General features: G+C 44.5%; 1 protein-coding gene across 17 annotated transcripts in view; it reads right to left on the reverse strand.

Moving 5' to 3' along the window:
- scrib (scribble planar cell polarity protein) overlaps positions 1-20,071 on the reverse strand; it is an 88,391-nt gene that overhangs the window by 40,102 nt on the left and 28,218 nt on the right. For all 17 annotated transcript variants that reach the window (XM_080020011.1, XM_080020014.1, XM_080020018.1 and 14 more), the window contains exons 3-16: positions 10,964-11,081; positions 9,988-10,066; positions 9,485-9,574; positions 8,177-8,233; positions 7,780-7,843; positions 7,016-7,090; positions 6,232-6,376; positions 5,652-5,770; positions 5,056-5,255; positions 4,418-4,584; positions 4,087-4,214; positions 3,469-3,594; positions 2,901-3,083; positions 216-617 (exon numbers count right to left, since the gene is read on the reverse strand). In XM_080020011.1, the coding sequence (XP_079876137.1) occupies positions 216-617; positions 2,901-3,083; positions 3,469-3,594; positions 4,087-4,214; positions 4,418-4,584; positions 5,056-5,255; positions 5,652-5,770; positions 6,232-6,376; positions 7,016-7,090; positions 7,780-7,843; positions 8,177-8,233; positions 9,485-9,574; positions 9,988-10,066; positions 10,964-11,081 (1,953 nt within the window). The remainder of the gene's footprint in view (positions 1-215; positions 618-2,900; positions 3,084-3,468; positions 3,595-4,086; positions 4,215-4,417; positions 4,585-5,055; positions 5,256-5,651; positions 5,771-6,231; positions 6,377-7,015; positions 7,091-7,779; positions 7,844-8,176; positions 8,234-9,484; positions 9,575-9,987; positions 10,067-10,963; positions 11,082-20,071) is intronic.

Raw genomic sequence — 20,071 nt, forward strand, 5'->3', positions numbered from 1 at the left:
TATCGTGATATAGTTCAATCTTGTTTTCAGGGAACATTGCACTAAAGTAATGCAACTTTCTGAACTTCATAGACTGTTCTAGCTCTTCTAATGAAAGCCTCTAGCTGTCTGCTAATAATATTCATATCCAGTATCCCTAGATTTTGTCAATATTGCCCAGCCCTATGAGCTACCTATACCTCCTCCCCATCCCACCCCAGACTCCCGTCCAGTACCTTGATTTGCTGCCTGCTGTCCTCCAGGTCTGCCGCCTCTATCCTGTGGTACTTCTGCGGCGTGATGTCACACTCCTCCTCCTCCTCCTCCTCCTCCTCCTCTTCTTCCTCCTCCTCCTCCTCCTCCCCCCGCTCCTGCTCTAGCTCCCCAACGCTGCCCGGGGAGTTGAGGCCGTCGGGGCTGAAGCCCTGCAGCAGGGCGGCCACGGCCTCGGGCTTGGGCAGCTTGGTGATCTTGAAGTGCTTCTTGTAGTGTGGCGTGTCCTTGCGGATCAGCCGCTGCTTCTCCGTCGGGAACGCCGGGCGCTCATCCTCGTCAGGGCTCCGCTCGCCGTCGTCCTCCTCGTCGTCCTCCTCGTCCCCGCCACGGATGATGGGCTCCTCGGCGAAGTGCACTGTGGGCTGGTGGGGGGAGCAACATGAAAGGGTTCAAAACACACACACACACACACACACACACACACACACACACACACACACACACACACACACACACACACACACACACACACACACACACACACACACACACACACACACAATCGCAAACCTCGATTCAATCGACATTTTATTAATGCTCCATATGGAAAGGGTACCATTGAGGTTTACTTTCTACTTTAAAGTTTTCACACAAGATTTCGTTGCTCTTGCTTTTCATTTTCCGCAGCAACACTCCTTCCATGTGTGTAGACAACAAGGAAGGAGCGCAGACTCCATCCTGCCGCTGAGTAGATGGCGGAGAAAGACGCGAACAGGATCAAATGATTTCCAAAAAGAGGACACGTAACCTCTGTCATTTGGAAATGGTTCGGTGGCAGACAGACAGGTATAGATAGTCTGAACCCTCGCGCAGCCGACACACACTCAGCCGCCACCGCCGCAGCCGCTCGCTTCCCTCCGGCCCCGAAACAAAAAAACGCTGAGGTGACAAAACAGCAGTTGCCGGGCGGACTCCGTTCTCGAAAATAAGGTTGCTTTCACATCTATAGTTTGCTAAATTTAGTCCAATTCACGAGCAAGTTGATGCTTAGTTTAATTTTTGATTCAGTCCGGTGAGTGGTCACACGGCCCTGTGTTCAGCGAACCAAGATTTGTCAACAAGTGGCCGTACAGGTCGTTCATCTACTGGACAGAAAATTCCAGAGGGAAAACGCTGCGCCCACTCGCTGTCATTTTCATTGTAACAGCGTGAAACACAAACCCTAAAAGCAGCACTCCAAAGATCTGCGCAACACTAGAAAATTAAGTAGTACAACTTAAAACAGTGACAACACAACATCAAAAACCACTCAAGGCAATTGAATAAAACACATAACAGTAAAAAAAACACAGAACACATAAACAAAAATAATAATAATAATAATATTAACATAATATAAAATATATTTCTATATATAATATTTCCCAAGCGTGGTTGGGTGGTCAAGCTGATTATTACCTTCACTATTGGAGTTTAGCAGTGAAGTGGCTGAGTGTATGAGGAGTGTTTACATCTGTTGGTGTGGGTTGCTGTGAAACTGTAGGTGCAGGGGGATGGGATGGATTCTGCTTCTTTAACAACTGTTTGTCATACAAATGGGACAGACTTTTCTGTAGAGTACCTGTGATACTACCACACACCTTGATCACCCTTGTTGATTTTTTTTTCTGTTTTTGATAAAGAGAAGCATAGCAACAGATAATAGAAAAAGCAAAACTCAACTCATAAAGGATATGTAAAAAAACAAAAAGGTCATCAGGGACCTGTCAACATGGAACGTAGCCAGCTTTTGACAATAGCTGTTCAACTCCGTTACGCTGATGAGGCACACCGACAGTCTTGCAGTTTTTGCGCAATAAAAAACTCTGCCGTCTCCAGTAGGGTGTGAAATCCGCGTCGTTTTTCAACTTACGTTGCGGGATATAGCTCTGTTCTGACATGAAACCTTGTAACAACACTGGGGTGGTGAGGAGGGATCATTTCAATGCGTAACCAGGAAAAAGAAAAGGTGAGGGAAAATCACTTTCTGTCACCAAATCATGGAGTGGTCGGCAGCGGGTCGTCTAGATTGACGGTTCAATCTCCGGCTCCTCCTGGCAGCGTGCTGAAGTGTTCTTGAGCAAGACACCAATCCCCTAACTGCCCTCCATGAGCCTAGCATGGCCGCCGCCTCCATCGGTGCAGGAACTGTCAGAACTATTTATTTTTATTCATTTTTGTACTTTGGTATTTGACACTTTACCTATTTATTTTAATTTAATCATGATTATTTAACTGTATTTACAATTTTGGTTTAATATAGATTCAAGAGGTTTATTAGAAGAGCATAACTTCAAGAGTTGTTTTGCACAAATTTGCAATTTGAAATATTGTGAGTTAAAATAATGAGGGCCCTCCCGTGCTTGCTACAGTGGCCTCTATTATTTTAAAATTATTATATTTCTAAATACATGTCGGCAAAAGGTCTTTATTTTTTGTGATGATAATAATTGCTCTGGTTTATGTGATAAATCAATTTAGTCTGGTTCAGTTTTATACAGGAATATTCTATTGTAACATTAATATGACAAATATCGAGTCATTTCGACACTAAGCAAAAAAATATTGAGATATCAAATTTAGGCCATACCGCTCCGCACGAGGTGGAACAAAGCAATTTATTCAAGAAACAGGTGTAATGTTCGTCGCTCACGCGACGCACTCACCTCGATGTACTCTACCTCCATCTCGTCCAGCTCCTCCTCCTGGGGGGGTTGGCGGTCCACCAGCGCCCCCACCTGGGCGGCAGCAGCAGCGACCCGCCTCTCCTCATGGGAATTGGCCGACACCGTGCTGTTAGAGGCCTGGGAGTCGTGGCTCTGATTGGACAGGTCGCTCAGCCGCTTCTCCTGCAACCGATCAACAACCAGTCAATAACAAATCAAGAACCAATCTAGTGGACTTAATGAGGTTTAACTGAAGGACTGTAAATCAAGGAGAATAAATGTGACACCTTTGTCTCTGTATTTAGGCCTATGAAGGTAATGCTGGATAAGCTAGATATATTCTACCTTTTTGTGATAGGGAGGGATAAACAGCATCAACCAGTCCCCATGAGATGGTCGGTAGTGGCCTAATTATGGACCATTGATTTAAATGTCCACAGACCATTTGGATTTAAGAGTCCTGGAGACCTTGACTTGGACCCGTAACCCGAGACTTCAGGCTTGACTCAGAATTGCATCTGATGACTAATAAACATCAGTTTTGCGTGTTACAGTCTGGTGCACCGACCTGTTGCCCAAGGCAGTCGCTTTCTCCGTCTGGCTTGGACGTGTAGGTCTCGTTCCTCCTCTCCTCAATCACCTTCTTCATGACCTTCAGCTCACTGGGGTGCGGAGTGGCTCGACGCTGCAGACCCTGAGGGCGACAGAACCACAACAAGCCACAACACCTCAGCAAAACAGCAAGGCTTCAGGAGATGAACCAGGAATACAGCACAAGGATCAAGTGGAGAGTGATTTCAATAAATGCAATGTCATTAGCACGCAGTTATCATCATTATAGACCAATGTTTTAAACACTAGAGCTCAGATTAAAAACAAAAATGATTTTTAGATGAAATACCTTAAACTGAAACTAGATGAAAGCATATTATTATTATTATTATACAATTAATCATAATTACATTATTTAACCACCGTTATTTTACAACGTGAATTAGGTTAATAATGATTAATCATATATCAGCATTAGTATTACAATTATTATTATTATTATCTTTATTAATCCAAGGCTATCTAATGCGCTCACTTTTGCATAATAACATTAGCAAGAAAGCTAAATCCCTGCAAACTTTTGAGGGAAAGTGAAGGAAATAAATGGTTTGGTTTTGTTGGTTTGGTCCCTCACCCTCCGCTCTGCGGCCGCCTCATCATCCTCTTCCTCGGCCTTCGTCTCCTCCTGGAACTGAATGACTGACACTCTGTTCAGGTTGCTGTCTGTCCAGCTGTCGTCCACGCTGTTCTGGAGCAAGTTCTCTGTACAGAGAGAGAAAGACACTAAGTAACTACTGACACATTGTGAACTGGTACACACAAATGTTGCTTTACCGCATTTCATATCGCCATCGCAATGATTGCCCTGCATCCTGCTGCCCTAATTCCCACGACAAAAAAAACGCTAACCAAGTTCATAATTCCTTTGAATACAATAGTCTGACCAGCCATCATGCTCAACTCACCCAGGCTGGGGGAGGGCTGCTGGGGGAGCAGGTAGCAGGTGAGAACCTTCTCCCCCGTGCGCTCGTCGTCCTCTGTCTGGAACTTGAGCATGGGCTGTGACTGGTTCTCCGCCAGCCACATGGCCTTCAGGTTGAGGTTGGTCAGAGCGAAAGGCAGGTTCTGTAATCTGGGGAGGGGTAGAGATTCAAGTCAAGTTCACTTATAAAACTTATATTTCTCTCTTCATTTATATTCAGCGGAGCAAAACATAACTTGAGAAATGTTATTTTAAGACATGGGAAAAAATACACCTTATGTACTATGTTATTACAAAATGCAGCAAAATATGGGTATGATATAAAGGTCAGCTGTATTACATTTTGGCAAATTAATACAAAATTGGGATTCCTGCAATGAAACTCTACAAATTGTATCACAAGTTCTGAGAAGAGCCGCGACAAAACGTTTAATCATTCAAACATTTTTTTCTGCAAAATCCAGGAACATATTAATGGCTATGACAACTGACAACAGGGACTAAATGTTATATTGTGTATAGTCTATATAGTTTCACGTTAAGTCGGCAAATCATATATTTTTGTCAAGATATTGAAATAATCAGAAAAGTATTTTTTTAAGTACATTTTGACAGGTTTACCTGTTTCCCGCCACGTCCAGCACGTGCAGCTCCGTGGCGTCGGCCAGCTCCGCGGGGAGCTTGGCCAGACGGTTGTCTCTGAGTGAGAGCACGTTGAGGCTGGAGCAGCTGCCCAGCTCACTGGGGACACTGCCCAAACGGTTACGGTCTACATTCAGGTTGGTCAGCTTCTTCAGCTTGCCCAGCGAGCGAGGCAGCGACTGAGAGAGAGAGAGAGAGAGAGAGAGAGAGAGAAACATTTAGTTTCTTAAGTTAAAAAAGTTAATTATTATTGATTCACACACCTTGTGTCGATTACGCACATTTTGGTATTTTTTAGTATTTTTGGAGCTTATAGAGCTTATTGTGCATAATCACCGGGTGTGATGATATTTCACTGCATATATGTATGACCGTATGTTTATGTATGTGACAAATAATCTCTTGAATTTGAACTTATTTATGATTTGAGTGAATTATTCATTGTTACTTCAGTGTTCGGTCTTAATTATTTTAATGTCTCTAATGGTTTATAATGAGCCTTTTACTTAGGGGGCCATGCATTAACCCTCTGTGGGCCGTAAGCGGGCTGCAGTGAGCAGCACAGCGCCCCCTACCTGTAGGAGGTTCTCCGTCAGTACGAGCTCCGTCATGTTCTCACAGTCTCCGATGGAGTCCGTCAGGTGGGTGAGCCGGTTCTGATCCACTTTCAGAATGGACAGCTGCTTCAGGCAGCCTGAAGGGAGGGGAGAGACAATACCAATCAAAAATTCAACTGTTGGACCACACAAGCCAGGAGAGTGCATTGATTAAGACGCAGCAGAGGTCAAGGGGCAGCTCCACTTAACACATGCACGATGTTGCCAATAGAGGGCAGCACTGCTCTGTGTTAACTGGGCATCATATGGAACATCACCAGAAAACAAGCAGTTGACCAAGGGTCTACTCAGTCATCAGTATCACTATCACTGATAGTATGGAAAACTTTGGCAAACGACTTTGAAAACATACTTGACCCCAGACAATTGAAAGTGTCCTTTGAGTTCTGGACTGGACAGCCGTACAGGCCACGATGGACAGTGGACCTTGCACATGGACCTGTCATTTCAGCTTGGTTTAACTATTGAGGCTTTGCTTATTGAGGCTGAGCTTAGTGATATTAGGCTGAGTGTAGGGATTCAGGGGGTAATGTCTCACCAATGCTGTCCGGTACAACCTCAAGCAGGTTCTGTGTGAGCAGCAGGTCGGTCAGAGCCATAAGTCCATTCAGCTCTGCAGGAAGCTCCTTCAGACGGTTCTCAGAAACATCCAGACACACCAGCCTGCGCAGGTTCCCCAGCTCCTACACAGAGACAGGCACAAATCATAAATATACAGCCACACACCCAACGCGCACACACACACACACACACGCACGCAGGCATCAGATGATTTTTCGACAAATCATCTCTCTCTTAAGGTAAGTACTATATATTTGGTAGAGGGCAGAGGTCAGCATTAGGAAGAAACGGTAGGTTATGAACCAGATGACTTCAAGAACTGTTAGAACAGTTGTAGGTCAGGTAGCAAGTTAAGTGATTAGGAATAGGAAGTACTGTATTAAAGCTAAACAGTACTTTTCCATAGAACTTCAGGAGAGTACAGGACCTTCTTGGATTTCTGGAAGTGTGAAGGGAAGTATCAGGTTCAGTGGTAAGTTTAGGGTTTTGGAACATCAAAAATGTTGACTCAGATGCAGAAGACCTTGACTCATTTTGACCCAAATTAATATATCGTCTAATATTTGTAAAACTGAATATAAGAACTTTTAGGACTTTAAGGGCCTGCAGACAACCTGCACACAAAATGTGTGTGTGCAGGTTTGTGTGCTGCTCATGTTGTGTTGTCAGGCCTGCGGCGTCTATATGAAATGCATGAGCATCCAGTAATAATCGGTGTGTTGCTAGCGGTGACAGACAGCAGGCCTGGCGATGGAACTCACAGGTGGTAAAGATGACAACTGGTTACGATCCAGCCACAGCTCCCTCAGGTTGGGGAGGGCCCCAAGGGTGTCAGGCTGGGGGTGAGAGCAAGAGAGGGATGGATGGAGAGAGAGAAGCAGTGGAAGGGGAAATGGGAGAAAGATGGAGAGACTTAAGCAAACAAAGGCAAGGTTATCATCCTGGTTCATATGTTTGCTCTGAGAAGTCAACTCAAATAAAGAACAGTCAGCTGATCTTAAAAAAGAAACAGAACACACTCTGGGGCCAGTACATAGGACCACATTTTTCATTTTCTATGTCTTGTCCTTTTTGAAAAACAGAAAGAAACAGTGAATTCCAATCTGAATGACAGACGACAAGGAAACAGACGGACAGCACGGCAGGGTTTCAACATGATGTCAACTGTTTGCTCAGCCGCCGCCCTCGCCAGGTCACCAGGCATTGTTTACCCTGTCCTACTGTAGACAGACAGGCGTTCCCATGCTGAACAGCACACACACACACACACACACACACACACACACACACACACACACACACACACACACACACACACACACACACACACACACACACACACACACACACACACCCCCCCCCCCCCCCCCCCCAACCCCTCCCCAGGGCTGAGTTTGGGGTGGTAAATATGTGGTTCAGGTGTTTGTGCTGTAGGAGAATATGGCCTGGTGTGGTAGAGCATCAACAAGAGTGTGTGTGTGTGTGTGTGTGTGTGTGTGTGTGTATGTGTGTGTGTGAGACTTACCAACACTTCCAATTCATTGCTGCCTAGGTCCAGTTGTTCCAGTTTCACCAGAAATGAAAGTGACCTGGATACGGACACACAAGATACAACTGAATGAGCAGCAGGCCCCCCCAGCTTCCACTTCCTAGCACTAGGGCTGGGCTGTAGTGACAAAATCAAATATGATATTTTGGGGATGGCTATTTGGGCTTTCATGAGATATTCACACACAAGAAATATTTAAGACGCCATCATTAGTGATGTGGATATTATGATCCTCTAAGATATGATCTGCTCATGATCAGACATGATGTTAACCACAAGGCAGCCGCCGCCGCCGCCGCCCCTTACCACCACATCTCTGACACGCACGGTGCGAGGGTGCACGGAACACATTTACCCCGACATGGACACTTACGTGGGCAAAGATTTCAGCAGGTTCTCCCTGAGCTCCAACGTCACCAGGTTGGCCAGACTGCACAAGAAAGGAGCAGGGGTGCGGCGGGCAGAGACAGACGAGTGGAGGGGAGGGCAGGAGGAGAGGGATAGAGGGGAGGAGGAGAGGGAAGGTCAGTCAGATGGTGGGTCTGTTTGTCTCGAGAGTCTTGGCATGGTGAGAGGCTTCTCCATCTGTTTGAGCACAGCGCCGGGCCAGAGCCAGGGACTGGCTGCTTAAAGGGATACTCCAGTTTTCGGGGGGAAATTCCCTTTTTTCCATCTTACACAGAATCAGACTTGAAGGTAAATACCAATTTCATCCCTGGATGTGATGTTCCCAGATAGCATCAGGCTGCACACTAAGTATGTTAGCCCAATGCAAGGCTGCGGGGGGAAGCAACTCGCCTTTAAAGCAATACATATTGCGAGCTAAAACAGTTAGCATGCAGCCAATTAAATTCTCGGTTCTGGAGACACAAGGATGAAATTGGGATTGACCTTCTCGCTTGAAACAATATAAAGTGCACTGCTTTATCTCGGTAACAAATCAAGTTTATCTGCCATGCACATTTGCAAAGACAAGGAATATGAATCAGTGCAAACGTTAATAGACAAAGGAAATGTCAGTGCGGATTAAGATGCATTAACAACCCCAAAGAACAGAACATGAGATGTAAAGTGTAATGCACTTTACATCTCAGATTACTGCATAGATAGATAGATAGATATGAATAATAAACACACGTTCTAATACGGCAGATATTTGTTTACATAAAGAATGTACAGAACTGTACTATACCACTGATCCACCAAGCATGACAGTATGATGGATAAATGTTATTGATAATGGATTATTGGTATTGACGGACAGAACCTAACTAATTAGGTTGATTCGGTACCTGGGAGATAAATATTACCAATAAAATATCAGGATTTCCTGTTTTGGCAATTCCTCCCTTGATTTTATCTCCAAGATAGAGAAAATATAACACACTAAGACTGTCACAGAATATGAAATTTCGATAGAAGGTGCAGCACAACTGCATTTCATTAGCATTTCAGCACAACTGCACTTTATTAGCATTTCAGCACAACTGCACTTCAGCAAAATTGCATTCTAGCTTACAAGGGAAAGAGGTGCGGGGCGTGACTTTCTTTACATAATATCTGCATGTAGATGTCACTGTAATAAGAAATAAGGTCCCTGCCAATTCCAACCATAATACTTATAACTGTGTATAACGGCATATTACTGTGCAGATCAAAGGTTCGGGCTGGTGTTGCATACTTTCCAATGTCGTTGGGCAACGTCTGCAACGACACATCATTGAGCGCCAGGTGAGCGAGCGCTCGCAGTTGTGTGAATCCATCCGGCAAACTAAAAATAAAAAGAATACAGAGAGTGAGGTGTGACAAACAACAGGAGTCAAGGGAACTTCCACAGCTCCTCTTCACGACGCATGAGAGCCCTGAATGCCGGCATTTCAATATTCCTAACATTGGCTAAAAATTCCCCTTACATTTGGAGGGAAACATTATGAGAGCACTGGTACTGATTGCCATGACCCAGCCCTAGTATCCAGTGCCAACAGCAGCTCCAGTGCTGTTCTACAGGAGGAATACGACTCGCTGCCGTCAGAGACTCTCCAGTCACAAACCAGGATCAACTGGGATAAAGGCTGCTTTCTCAACATATAGTTCAGTTTACATAACCACACCCACACACACACACATCTATTAAGACATTGGTGGGCTCCAACCATACAGCGCATTGAGTTCCAAGCCACATACCTGGAGAGTGGGTTCCCACTGAAGTCAGCGATCTCCAAGGCCTTGCAGAACTTAATGCTCTCTGGGATCTCAGGAATGTCTGCAGGAGGAGGGGGCACGAGTCAGCACCTCAGACTCAGAGATGGAGCACGTGTGTTTGTTTTGTAGAAAGCGTCACATTCTATACTGCAAATCATTTGGGCTTCCTCCATGAAATTAACCAGATGGCCGTGCAAGGGGGAAAGAGAGAGGAAACTAAGCAGAAGGAGGAACATGGTGCCACGGACCACCTTCAGAACTGCCCAAGTCTAGGCCAGGTCCTTTAAGCAGAAGGGACAGTGTCAGACATATCGGCAGACAGACAGATAAGCTGGACAGTAACAGGGTCGATGTTGACTAGCTGTCGTATTGACCCACTTGGTTTCTGTGTATCGATTCAATGCCAAAAATATTACAGACAGAGCAGTTCGAGCGACTGTGTGTGTGTGTGTGTGTGTGTGTGTGTGTGTGTGTGTGTGTGTGTGTGTGTGTGTTTGTGTGTGGGGTCAACTAATGACTTGCAGAATAAAAACTTGTACAAACGCAGTTAGTTTGAGTTTGTTTGTGTAGATTTCCCTGCTAATTTAACTACTTGTTCTCATGAGCAACCTCAGTGGAAGGGAAGACGTTGGGATTGGTGTTTTGCTGTTGTTTGGGAGGGAGGCAGCTGTTTGCAGTCGTCAACAAGCATAACCTAATTATGGTCTGCTGACTTCTGAAGTTTATTTAGTTCTTTACTGGTTTTATTACGCTCAGAATTCTGCTGCGCAAACACTAGGAAACACATTTTACAACATGCTGTGAAGATAAGTATGTGTTAATGGTCACACACGTGCGCACCAGAATTTGATGTGATGGGAGTAACGACTGACTCAAGTTCACCTCTGGTTGTGTGTGTGTGTGTGTGTGTGTGTGTGTGTGTGTGTGTGTGTGTGTGTGTGTGTGTGTGTGTGTGTACCGTTTCGGGAGATATCGAACTCCACAAGCTGCATGAAGTTGGCGACCTCAGGAGGAAGCCTCTGGATCTCATTGTCACTGAGTCCAAGTTTACGCAAGTTCAGTAGTCTGAAGAAAGGCTGCAGACAGACAGACAGACAGACAGACAGACAGACAGACAGACAGACAGACAGTAAGTGAATGTTGTCACTGAAATAAAAAATAAAACTTTAATCAGAGTCATCACATTAATAAAAAAGAGCTTAAAACATATTTTTCTCAACTTTAAACACAGCCTGAATTCTCGTTTATGTTTGGAAAACCTAAAACATGAATAGGTTCAACAAATTAAAGCACATGTTTAACGTTAATCCAATTTTCATAATCCCCATCTTCATTAAACAAAATATCTGAGACAAGAGTGAGATCCTGAACAGAATGCAATCAGATCAAGGTCCAACAGGTAAACCAGGGTTGGTATTTGTCAGCTGCAGAATGTCAGAGTTTTTGGCGTTAATCCAGCTGCAGCGTGTGTCAGGTAGTTGACAAAACACCAGATTAAAAGGAATAAAACCACCAGAGAAGCTGAACGTCCAGTTTCAGAACGTCAACAGAGAAAAAGCGACATGGCTCGTAAACGTCATCACAGAGAATGAATTAAGTGGCAGCAGTGTTTTGCAGATTCAGTTTAAAACTGAAGGATGTTCCTGCAATAGAACAAAGTCCTGACACACACACACACACACACACACATCTACAGACCCAGCTTTGAAAACATTCCATCAACATTTTTCTACCCGCTCTTATAAAATTAAAATTATCTCCATAGCAACTGCAACCAAACAAAGTGGCATTTGAGAGAAGAGTAAAAGAGAGAGGGTGATGGGAGAGGCACAAACAGAGCTGAGGACAGGAGAGAGGGAGCAGAGGGAAGGAAAAGGGAGTAAGGGAGCGGAGAGGTGACAGGAGAGCGGGGGAGGGTAGGAGAAGAGTAAGGAGGAGAGATGAGTGAAAAAGAAGGAAGGAGATTAGAAGAGTAGAAACAAGGGGAGAGGAGTGCTGAGGCTGCAGCCAAGTGGTTTCACATAGGAGAAACAGAGGAAGAGGAAAGAAGGACAGGAGGGGGAAAGAGAGAGCAGACGAAAGAAGGACAGGAGAGGAAAGGAGAGGTGAGTGGAGAGAGGGAAGGAGGCTGAGAGAGGAGAGGAGGAGCGAAGAGTAGAGGAGAGAGGAGTGCTGAGGCTGCAGCCAAGGGGCTCCCCACAAGAGCTTCCCTGTTGGAGGGAGCTCAGAGACATTCCTGCTCATGAGACAGACAGACAGACAGACAGAACAGCTGGCTGCTAATGGGCCATAACAAGGAGTGCAGCTATTCGCTCGCCCATCAGTCCACACAGCCACGGTCTATCCACCTTCCATTCTATGCAAGAACATGAAGACTGTGCTTTCCTGGGTGAGGAAGCCATTCCCAATCAGGGTGATTTCAACATTATTTACTTTTCAGCTGTATTTATACAAAAGTAAAAGACGAGGCCACATCAGGATACGGAACTTTCCAGAAAAAAATCTGTGATATAAGGCCAAAGATTATCTGAACAGTGCGTATGTGAAGGATATCCTCGGGGGCCTCCAGCGTGGCGGGCCCAGCGCTCAGGGGGTCAGTTACATGGGAGATTGATACAACATGAACTGGAAAATCCAGAACATTTCTAGGCCGCTTCTTCCTAAATTAGATCTTGAGTTTCACGGCTGAACCAGCGTAACACTCTAGTCTCCAGAGAGCGGCACAAAGCGACCAGCAAAGTCACCGAAACAAGACCACACACACCCACACCCACGCACACACACACACACACACACACACACACACACACACACACACACACAGCTCTAAAATAACAGTGCCGATGGGCCCGTTCTCTTCTATGGTGACAGATATTTCCCCTTCTTAAGTGGAGTGCATTGTGCTGGGACGGGGAGTGTGTATTGTGATTGGATCAGGGGGGAAACGGGGGGTTTGACGTTAGGGATATTTCCCATGGGCCCACTGGGACACTGGGAGAGAGTCAAGGGTGCAAAAACCAACTCCGCTGATGTGAATCCCTGGTTGATTCAAAGAGAGTCCACAGTCACTTCCAGCAGCCGGTTATGAAATATTTTGAGCCGTAAATGACAGCTGGTTACTTCCTGCAATGCACTGACCCCAACTCAGAGTTCTAAAGTTCAGGTTCCAGTTTTAATAGAGTTTATGCTTGTACTGCATATTTATTAGGGGGATTAGGGGATGGTAGGGGATATTAGGGGATGGTAGCTCAGGCGGTAGAGCTGGTGGTCTAGTGATCTAAAGGTTGCTGGTTGGATCCCAGGCTCCTCCTGCTAGCATGCTGTAGTGTCCTTGAGCAAGACACTTAACCCCTAATTGCTCCTGATGGCTGCGTCCGTCGGTGTTTGAACAATTGTAAGTCGCTTTGGATAAAAGCGTCTGCTAAATGACTAAATGTAATGTAATGTTATTGTTGTCATATTTAGTCTCGGGGTCTCAGACGCTCAATTTTTATAATCAGTCAATATATATATATATATATATATATATATATATATATATATATATATATATATATATATATATATATATATATATATATATAGTATTATATAATATTATTTCATTAGAATTATTATTGAATTGTCTAATACATCTACTGAAAATAGGTAGAGCATCCTCAAACATGATGAAAACATGGTACAAACAAGTACAATTCTGTGGATTGAATAAGCATTGTGACTTTAAAACGAATTTGCAGGCCAGATTTAACAATATATAACAAACATGTAGCGGGCAGCATTCAATTGTCTCACAAGGCCCATGTGGCCCCCGAGCCTGCAGTTTGAGCCCAGTGATTTAGTCATTATCAAAGCAGCACAATGGACTCCCCTATGCCAGTCCTACTCAGTCTATAAACTGTTTTGTGGCTTTGCGTTCCTTCACTAGTAGCCCCCCTCCCAGCTGTGGAGACTGTCCAGGGCTGCTCAGTAATGAATGGGGGGCCTGGATGTAATGCAATCAGGTCTGTGAACAGACGATTATGAGCTCTCACAAAGACGACCATTCAGCGCCCTGCAGAGCAGCGGTTTCTCCATGAAGCAGCGGAGACGAATATCCGATCCAACGTTATAGAACCTGCTTCCAAAAGCAGCCAAACTGCAATACTGAGTTACAGACTGTTTAATAAGTGCTCATTAGGCAAGGTGGCAAATTAACTCTTATTTATTTGCGGTTTTAACATGGTAAAAATAATTATTAGTTATTTTCTGTTTATTTCTTTCCCCAAAAAAACATTGGCAGTACTGTATAGATCTGGGCCGTATGGAAGGATTTTTTCGGCCCATTTTGACAATATCACAATATAAAAATTCAAAATCCCAAGTGAAAGAATCAACTGAGGTAGTTAAAAATAATTAATAATAATCTAATATTTCAGGCCCGATATCATGATAAATTTTAGATGATATCTTACTACCTTACGACAAAGGGTGTCAACATCATTATAGGGTCACAACTATAAAAACAATGGAACAGAACCTCCTGTGGCTTGCCATTTAGTGACACAAGACCCTAAATTAAACCACGGAGTAGACGTCAACTGGAACGATACCAGGTCAATCAGAGAGGGGTGTGTGTGTGTGTGTGTGGGGGGGGGCGGATAGAGAATGACCATGAGCGGAGGAAATTCTGCACGAAAATGCAATTCATTTCACCACAATAGTCACGATCGGTGCATTTGCTCCCGGCAGCGAAGTCATTTTGAAGTTTGGCGTAGAGTTACGGGTTCACATTCACAGCCCAAATTGTGGAGTCGACCATTGGCAAAGCAGCTTTTGCCGTGTTGACATTTAAAGGGGCGGTCAGTTTGCAGAGCCAAAAAGACCAGAGCCATGTGATAATAACCGGTCAGGAACAAAGGACGGCGGTGTCAGCAGAGGGCAGAGCGAGTCACATGATCGAGAGCTGATCTGGAGCCCAAATGTAAACTCCTATGTGCGGAGCTGTAAGTCAGGCTTCAGCGCACACCCAGGGACGCAGCTGCAGGTAATTCAGGAAACTTTAGCCCATTCAAAAGCCGGAGGCACTGCATCTTGACGAGAACACAAGTACCTCGCTGAGCTCCGTCCATTAGAGAAGTTACTGTTAAGCAAGTCGCCACTTCTCCAAAAGACCTGATGGTTGCTAAAGTTAACTACGTCCAAGTGTATGACAAAAATCAACTTTGTGCCTGAGGCAGTGTGCTAAACAGACTGCCATGTGGCTGTTTTACACTGAGCCAGTAATGACTGCGTTAAATAGAATAATTACTCTTAAATTGTCTTGTTTGTTTGTTTTTTTTAATCTTTTCTCTCCACTCTGTAAACATTTTTCTTTATTACTATTGAAGAATCATAGTTTCTCTGAAGTGTGTGTGTGTGTGTGTGTGTGTGTGTGTGTGTGTGTGTGTGTGAGAGAGAGATAGTTCAGGAAGCGTCTCCCAGGCAACTCATCCAAAGGAGCATAAGTTCTACACAGTCGTGGGCCCACACTTCGCTGTGTGTGTGTTTTACAGAGCATCCCTGGATGTGCGTGGGACTCTCATCTCATGTCTTCCAGGCAAACGTAAGTCACAGCGAAGGACGGGAGACGCTGTGCTGGAGGTATTGAAATCAGCAGTCACTCTCACGCACAGCGCTGTTTACAGAGCTTCACTGAAGGAGGTACAGTACACACTTTATCTGTGATAAACTGCTGTGTGCGTTAACATGTACGTTAAAACCTAGCTCTCAAGAGGTAAAAACTGCACAAAAGGTATACAAAGAACGAACCAATAGAATATTGGTTATTATTTGATGTTGGGGGGGAGTGTTCCAGTCAAGTGACTCCATTTAGAGGCTTTCTTCCAAAAAAAACATTACAGCACAAAGAGAACACACACCCACAGACACCTATCCAAGCTATTTCAATCCTCACTCTAACCTATACACTCAAGCATGCATATGTACATGCACACAAGGTACATACATACATTTTTCCTAGTGTGCACAAATTCCTATACATTTAGTATAATAACTAACATCTTAATCATAAATCACACACACACGCACGCACACACACTCTGCAGGGACGAAATTCGAATATAAAAACTATATCACAATTTGAATGCTGAAATTGCCATTTGATTGTGTCCAGAATAACTTTTTCCACTAGGAGCACTGGTGCTCCCTTCTGAAAATTTGAGAAGCACCAGCACAACACTTAGGAGCGCCACTGAAATCGATATGCAACACAACACATTCATATTTTTTCGTGACGTCACACCCAAGTTGACCGTGTTCCAGTACAACAAGTCAAAAAACCAAGATGGACGCCTCCAGTAAAACCTTTGTTGTGCTTGCTCTTTCGGAATACAGAGTATTTTAGAACAAATAGGGGACCAAGGAATGGAGCTCTCCTCTGGGGGTCCACGAACATGTACATGTTCACATCAAAACAGACTTAATAAAAGAAAACAAAACAGCATGTTAGCATTGTTAGCATCAGAGCCATGATAGAACAGCTTTCACTTTCAGACTTCCCAGTTCAAATGGAACGTGGCATATGCACCGTCGCTGCTGAATTTATTTTTATTTTTTTTTACCAGAGGAGGGGAGTGGAGGAGAGCGGAGGGGAGAAGAGGGCCTCGTCTTATCCCTTTTGAAACTACCATTATATAATTTTGGGCTATGGAGGCTTTGTATCCAGGTCAACTCACACACCTGTGAGTAAAGCATACAGTATAAATGAGAAACCATGTGCTTAATTCGCTTGTCAACAGAGCAAATTCAACAACAAGCACCGGGTAGATATCAACAATGAAGCAAGGAATGCTGATCACGGATTAAGGATTATCATTCGCCGAACGGAAAATAGTCCTGCAACTTCATGCGAGTATCTCTGCGCGCGTATCGCTGTTGGCACGGTACCGACAAGTGGACAAGCAACGGAGAGCCTGTCATAACCTGGAACTCCCAACACTGACCCAAATCTTAAAAAAATAAAATAAAAATCTTATAAGCCGACTATATAGAGGGTCGAGTCAACTCGACATCATCAAGGCATGTAGATGAATAATATTTTTTATTAAATATTAAAAATAAAGTCCCGTCAGCAAACACCATATTAAAAATAAATAAAAATTAAATCAAATCATGTCCATTTGTGAACAATAAGTAATACGTGCAGCCGCTTTAATTAACATTTGACTTAAATACAATTTTGATCAAATCAAAACAAAACAAATATGGCAAGTAGGTTCAAATAGATAAAGTTTGTGGTGTTGACGTCCCGTCGACATATTTTACACATTTAATATTTAACGTCTGCTTTGAGACGGAACTAAAATATCGACAAAAAACACCAAACCATGGATGTATGTGTTCCTGTTGTCAGCGATACATCATCTTTCCGTCTCCGCTCCATGTGTACTGTGTTTAAGAGCACAACCTGTCCACAAGGGAGGGGGCGGGGCTTATGAGTGATCGGTCAGAGGTGAAGCTTTCAGATCAGCCTTATATCGTCCAAACTGATTTGAGTTCCGTTGCAAATTGCAGAGCACGGAAATGAACAGATCTGCAGAATTTATGGAAAATGATCCACACAGCACTAATTCAAATTTTGCTTAGAAGGAAATATTTTCCATGACATTACGACCGGGGAGATTTAAATATGTCAGACTTCAACAGATTTTCCCAGATAATGGAAACGCTGGTCCTGACATTGTCTGGAGTTGCCCACGCGCGTGCATGCACACGCATGCACACACACACACACACACACACACACACACACACACACACACACACACACACACACACACACACACACACACACACACACACACACACACACACACACACACACACACACACACACACACACACACACTGTCAAGAGAGAGCGAACGAAGCGCAGCTGGTACTGCATAATAAATGGATATTTGCTGCAATTTTCGGCGTGAAAAAAAAAAAAAGTGTTTTTTTGCCTGGCATGCTGATACATACATATAAAAATCCCTTTCGTCACAGAGACTATTTTTGCACACGCTTGCTTCACCTCTGCTGCTACAACTCCATCCGAGAGGAAACACTGTAGCTTTATGTAAAGTTTTGGCTTTTTGTACGTAAGACCCACCAACCGGTTCTGCACGTTGCTGGCTTTTTAAATGCACTTGGAGCTACAGTCTATGGAGGCGAAAGCGTTAAGTCTTTGCATTTTTCCTCAGATGTTGGTCTCTGGTCCCGTTGACTTACATGTAAAAAAAACATGGTTTAAACAAGCGTGTCACGGTAAGACTCCTATACGGCCTCACTTTTGACATACGATCAAAGCTCACTCTGCTCCAAGTGTGGCATGAGCAGAAAGTGGAATTACACCATATTAAAAACTTCCTCTTGGCTGCTTTGTTCCACCCCACATAATTTCTTTCATCTGGAAGTGAAACCGCTATTCACACTCTCCCATCCACTAATCTAGCACCAACGCCAGCTCTGCTGCAAGGCCGCTCCAAGCCTCCCCAGCCATTCCTGGTATTCACACACTGGACACCACAAAGCGCCGGGGTGGGGGGCTCCGATCGAGGGGCCATAGAGGGTTGGGGTGGGCTCGGGCTTTTGTTTGGGTCCGGCCTCTTTCATTAGAAAGGCTGAGAGGATTTGGTTGACTGAGTAACTTGGCCAGCTGCTTGAAAAGCAAACCTCATTAAGACACGCAAATGTCTATAGATAGCAGCTAGCGTTATGGTCAGTTTTGTAGTGTTACAGCTCAGCACAGCGGAGGCACAGGGGAGCTCGAAACACGAGAAACCTCCAGAAAAAGTGAGGAGCAGAGGGAAGGGCGGGTGATAATTCAATGTTGTTGTTTTTCAGCCGGAATAGTTCCACATTGGCTGACCCTGATGCAACAGGTCACGGCCAAGGTCGGGTTAGAAGTACAGAGGACAGCAGCACAGAGAAGAGAACCCTTCATCTCCAAAACCAAAAAGTATTAGAAAGCCAAACTTCCTCAAGCCCGGTACATGGATGATGGGGTAGGGGTGGTGGTATAAAGGAAATTAAGACAATTCTAGGGGATATTGCAAGAAAAAAATTGACCCTCATGTATCTGGGAATGACAAAATTGATCGAAATGTATATGAATAAACATGAAGACTGTTTTTTAATCAACCCAAGTGTATTTATGACCATCCTAGGGTATTTAGTACTCACACTATCCACTATAATTATAAAACCAATACATGAAACCATCATTAACATCTGATAACATGATTGTCATGTGCATTATTTGGGTTCATTTCCCCACTGTATCCCCACCGCTTTAACTTGTTTTCTTTACCATTTATCTGCACTTGTGAGAGCAGCAACAAGTACTTATGTCAATGTGGTACTTTGACTGGAGTATTTTTGCATCAAATAAAAGCCTGGAGTCTGAATAAACTTCTTATTGAGCATACACCTTATTGACACTGACTGGTTGAAGTTCTCTCTCTCATTTTTGAGTATACCCTGTTTTCCCCGCTCTTCGCTTGCCTAGTTCCCTCCATTTTGCGTGGCATGGGGACAAAGACCAAGCGGCAGCCTGTCAGTCACTGGACAGCTCTCCCTTTTACCCCCCACTCCTCTCTCTCACTCTCTCCCTCCGTGTCCCTCTGACCGGGCCGATGGATTCTTCCATTGTCTGAAAGGGCCCTACAGAGAGACAACATGGAGTGTGTGTGTGTGTGTGTGTGTGTGTGTGTGTGTGTGTGTGTGTGTGTGTGTGTGTGTGTGTGTGTGTGTGTTGAGGGGGAGAGATGAAGACTGAGATGAAGAATGGAGGGTTCGACAAAGGACAGGAAAGACTGAAAAGGAAGAGGGAAGAAAGAGAGAGAGAGAGAGAGAGAGAGAGAGAGAGAGAGAGAGAGAGCGAGCGGGTGAAGGAACAGTATGTGTGGCTAAGACAGATGGGGGGGCTGAGAGATAAAGAGGGGGTGGTGGAGGATTATTAATGAAGGGGGGTGGGGGGCAGAAGAACAACAGCTTCCCACAGAGGAGAAGCTCTCTGGGCGTTCTGCACCGTCAGCGTGGG

This window comes from Zeus faber (assembly GCF_960531495.2).
Source record: "Zeus faber genome assembly, chromosome: 19".
Lineage (NCBI taxonomy): Eukaryota > Metazoa > Chordata > Actinopteri > Zeiformes > Zeidae > Zeus > Zeus faber.